We start from the raw sequence: 4,222 nt of genomic DNA, 5'->3' as shown, positions 1-4,222 counted from the left end.
GGGGGCGGACCCCCAAACTCCTTCAGCCAGGCAGAGCAGCAGAAGCACAAGCAGCATGTCTGACTGTCCACCTGTCTGCATCTACACCTTTCCTGTCCTGTCACACTCTCGATTGTCCTCTGTGATGTCTTAAGAGGCGGCTGAGGAGATTCCAGTGTTTCTTCTCCTCTAAATATTCCTGTCTCTCTTCAATAGCCCCTCACTGCCTTTTCCTCCACTATAGGTTGTCCACCTATAAACCTGTCCTGTCACAAGGTGTCTGTCTTTTAATCTCTCTTTACCTGCCTGTCTCTTAGCCACTACTTCATTCCCAGGGGTAACTTCTCTACCTTCTCTCCCGTCTTCCCTCACAATTTCCTTTTTATCGTCTTTGTCCCCCAAACACACTCAGTTTTTCTCCCCCTCTCTTTCTCTCTCTTTCCCTCCTTGTATATATCTCTTGCTCTCTCTGTCTCTCTCTCCTTACCTATTGTAGAAGGAGCTGTGAGTTGTGAATGAGCCACCCTCATTGGCCCACAATTTAGGGATGGGCTGGAGCATCTCCGGAAAGTGGGAGGGGCCCGCGATTCTCAAACTCTTCCCTCTCTTTCCCCCCCTCTCTTCTTTCCCCCCCTGTTTTACTCAGCCTAGAAGCTCTGACTGAAGAGAATGGGTGAGTGTTTAGTTTGAAGAGGGGAAAAGCAGAAGGAGAGGGTGGTAATATAGTAAAGCGGTGTGAGACAAGATTGCTCCTTGTGGGGCCTTATGAATGGAACTGAGAGAAAATGAGAGACAGTGTTTACAGCTGAAAAAGAGAGGAGGAAAAAGGCAAGTTCTGAAGGATAAGAATGAAGGCAGCAGAGTGTGTGCGGCTGCTGTGTGAGGGAGAGAGACTCTGAGGGTCAGAGTGTGTGACTGGGAGTGACTGTTTGGAGGAAATTGGAATTCTGACACTTCAGCACCCCTCAGTCCCCAGAAAGAGCAGAATCCAGTGTCTCGTAAGTCACACCTTCTCAGGTTTCCGCTGCTGGAATGTCGCAATCACACGCGCCCAGAAGCACACGCATGCATGCATGCATGCATGCACACAGGCACATGGATGCCCATAGATAAATAACAGATTATGAGTGACCGGTGCAAAGGAACTCACATATCCCTTTCACATGCACACACTCCAGTCTATAGAGAGAAGAGTGTGGATTTGTGAAGTGTCAGCTGCCCCAGGCTGAAGCCTATCTATATTACACAGTCCATCTCTGCTCACTCACTGTTTTTCCACAGAATTTTTACAGTCTCATCCAACATCACCTTTTTTTTCATGACAACACATAATTCTTCTTGTATATCTTTAATATTAAAAATAAAACTGCTTTTCCACTGTGGACAAGAGCAAGAAAGTTATAAAATTAGACCCCAAAAGGATACATATGATTCTGCCTAATATGTTGCACAACTTAGCTTTACAGTGTTGTGCACCTGCTTGTACAGGATGTTTAATTACTGGCTAATGATGCACTCTATAATTACAACAAATCAAAGAAGGAAAAACTGGCTTGCCATTCAAAGCAGCACCGACTTCATTCTGTCCTTTTGTTAAACTTCAGGCGTATCTCCCAGCAGCTGGTACTAACAAGTAAAAAGCTGCACTAGGGATGGGAGATGATGCATTATTTCAATAGGTAAGAAGACTAATAAAACACAGATTCTTCCTAATAACTCCAATTTAAGTGATTTTAGTGTTTTACTGGAGGAATTACAGTCTTCCATGAGCTGATCAAATCAATCACTCATAAAATCTTTTCAAACATTAGTGGATTAACTTAAAAATGAATCATAGTCAATGTGGAAAACAAGTCTGTCTTCTCAGTTCTTGGAAAGTTGAGGCTTGAGGAAGGCTTTCATGTGACAGGGGTGCTATGCACGCAAATGCACACATGCAAAGCCAAGCACAGTGACGTAACATGTAAATTTATTATATAAAGACTCCCTAAATAGGCCTTGAAAACTCATTCAGAATTAGATACTGGATTAGAATAAGAGAACAACATGCTCCTGAAAATAGAAAACTATACTGATAAAAGTCTTTGCAGTCAGTTTGAGGTTTGTCTAACCCTGCTGCTGTCCTTCCGTCCCTCTGTCTCTCTGTCTTTCTCCATCTCAGTCTTTCTTTCTCCACCATCCTCTGTAGGTTGAATAGTTTCTCATTAATTAATTAACATTCCTATGCCACTGTGTTTTCTGAGGGGCCTTTGTCATGGCCCCACAAAAACTCTTTCAGAGCTGTTCTTCACAATGTGTCTCTCTCTCTCTCTCTCTCTCTCTCTCTCTCTCTCTCTCTCTCTCTCTCTCCTCGCTCTCTTTCACTCTTTCGTGCTCTGCTCTCTCTCGTTCTCTCTCGTTCTCTCTTTTCTTCTTCTTTGTGGTGGAATGTCTGTTGTTGCTCCCTCTGTCTATTGTCAGTTTAAAAACGTTGCATGAATCGCTACCACGTCATGTTTTCAGTTCCCCCCCCCCTTCAATACCTCTAATGCACAAAAGGCAGATATACAGACTTTTCACAGGCACACCTTGCGTGATTTTACAGTACACCCACATAAAGCACGCACAATCATTCCCATGGGCACACATGCATGTATATGTACGCAAAAGCACACACATGCTCTTCATGCACCTGCGAACTTCCCCACTCCCTGTGTGCTCTCCACCCTCTCCCCTTCATGCAGGCTGAACTCTGTCATCTTTTTAAATGCTCTTTAATTGTCTGGCCCCGGGGGAGCCCTAAAACACACACAGTGTGTAAAAACTTGCATGTCTGGTCTCCTGCCCGTCTGTCTCTTTCTCTGAATTTTCTCTCTTCATGGTCTTTATCCTTCCCTTCCCTTCAACCAGGCATGGTGCTCCTTACTGTAAAAGAAGTAAGACTACATATTTGTTTAAATTGCACCGGTTCTGACAGTTTTGATCAATGTGTGCGAGGTTAAATGTGAGTGTGCGTAATCCAGTTTTCAGCACAGTAGCAGATTTTCTTTGACATTGAATAATTCAAACAAAGAAAGGATACTTTAAAATGAGTTGCTAAACTAGTTAGTTGGAATAATGTTATATTATGAGACACAGGGCTAGTAAAGATACTCTTATTAGCATCTTCTTACTTTCGTAGAGAATGTTTCCTTCATGTTTCTGTTTACAGTAGTTTAAACGCATGTTGAACAATTGTCAGCTCTATTTAAAAGACCATATTCTATAACTTGCTAAGTTTACAAATGTTAAGATGACAAGACATTTTACAAATGTCCCGTCAAAGACTGTTAAAGATTCATTGTTTAAAGCACTAAACCTATAACTTTGGAGATGAAAAGCTGGTTCTGATTGTTTTGTCTGGTAATGCTCAGTTCTAGTACATCATCCGTAGCTCTATATCTGACTAAAGAGACTGGAGAGATGTCAGTAATGGCTACCAACACAGAATGATAGTTTAGAAACTTTCCCCAGGGACATGAGCCCCTTTTCCACTGGCGGTACTGATTCTCCTCTACTTGACACTATTCTCTTTTGATACCAGGCACTTTTCTGGATTCATTTTTCACAGCAGATAGTAGCATCAATGTGGCTTTGTTACTATAGCAAAGCAGCATGAACCTGATTCACTTTGTGAATCCTTTCATCAGCAAACAAACATTTTCTCAACTCGGCATGTTTTGGTTTGGCACGTTATCATTGATCAAATATTCCACAGAATTAAAAAAAATAAAAGCCATCTCTTTCGTAGGTTTGGCTAGTTGATAATGGTGGGATTGGGCAGGATGTCCGATGTCGTGCACATAGTGAAGCAGTGATTGGTGCAATTCTTTCTGTGTTCTGCAGTGTTCACCTTTTAGTATTGTCTCAGCTCACTTGGAACCTCAATGGAGCTGATTTTGACAAACTTTGGAAAACTCCAGAAAAGCAGGTAAAAGGTGCTTAAGGACATTTTGAAGAACTCAGTCACTCTACCTGCATTTCTACCAGAGAAACGAGCATCTTATATTTTATATTTATATTTTATATTTTTACTGCTATGTTTACTGCTATTTTATTGCTTTTCTATTGTTCTATTATTATCTTATTGCTTCTGTATGCTGCTGTAGTGAAAAAATTTCCCCTCGGGGATTAATAAAGTAACTACCTAACCTAACCTAAATGAAGTTCCAGCAAGAAGTCTGAACATTGCTGACTGGTCAAGTATACGCTAGTGTTTTCCCCA

At 41.8% G+C, this 4,222-nt stretch overlaps 1 protein-coding gene across 1 annotated transcript in view; it reads right to left on the bottom strand.

The window, feature by feature from the left end:
- The window catches only part of LOC138193492 (leucine-rich repeat-containing G-protein coupled receptor 6), a 38,112-nt gene extending 37,484 nt beyond the window's left edge, over nt 1–628 (bottom strand). The window contains exon 1 of the mRNA XM_069141598.1: nt 1–628. This exon is cut by the window's left edge and continues 164 nt beyond it. Within this exon, the coding sequence (XP_068997699.1) occupies nt 1–81 (81 nt within the window). The 5' untranslated portion in view covers nt 82–628.
- Nucleotides 629–4,222: the final 3,594 nt, after the last annotated feature.

The sequence above is a fragment of the Embiotoca jacksoni genome, unplaced genomic scaffold (genome assembly GCF_022577435.1).
Source record: "Embiotoca jacksoni isolate LCO1_2020_lvr unplaced genomic scaffold, fEmbJac1.0.p SCAF_9, whole genome shotgun sequence".
NCBI classification, from domain to species: Eukaryota; Metazoa; Chordata; class Actinopteri; family Embiotocidae; genus Embiotoca; species Embiotoca jacksoni.
This window is presented reverse-complemented; position numbering and strand designations above follow the sequence as displayed.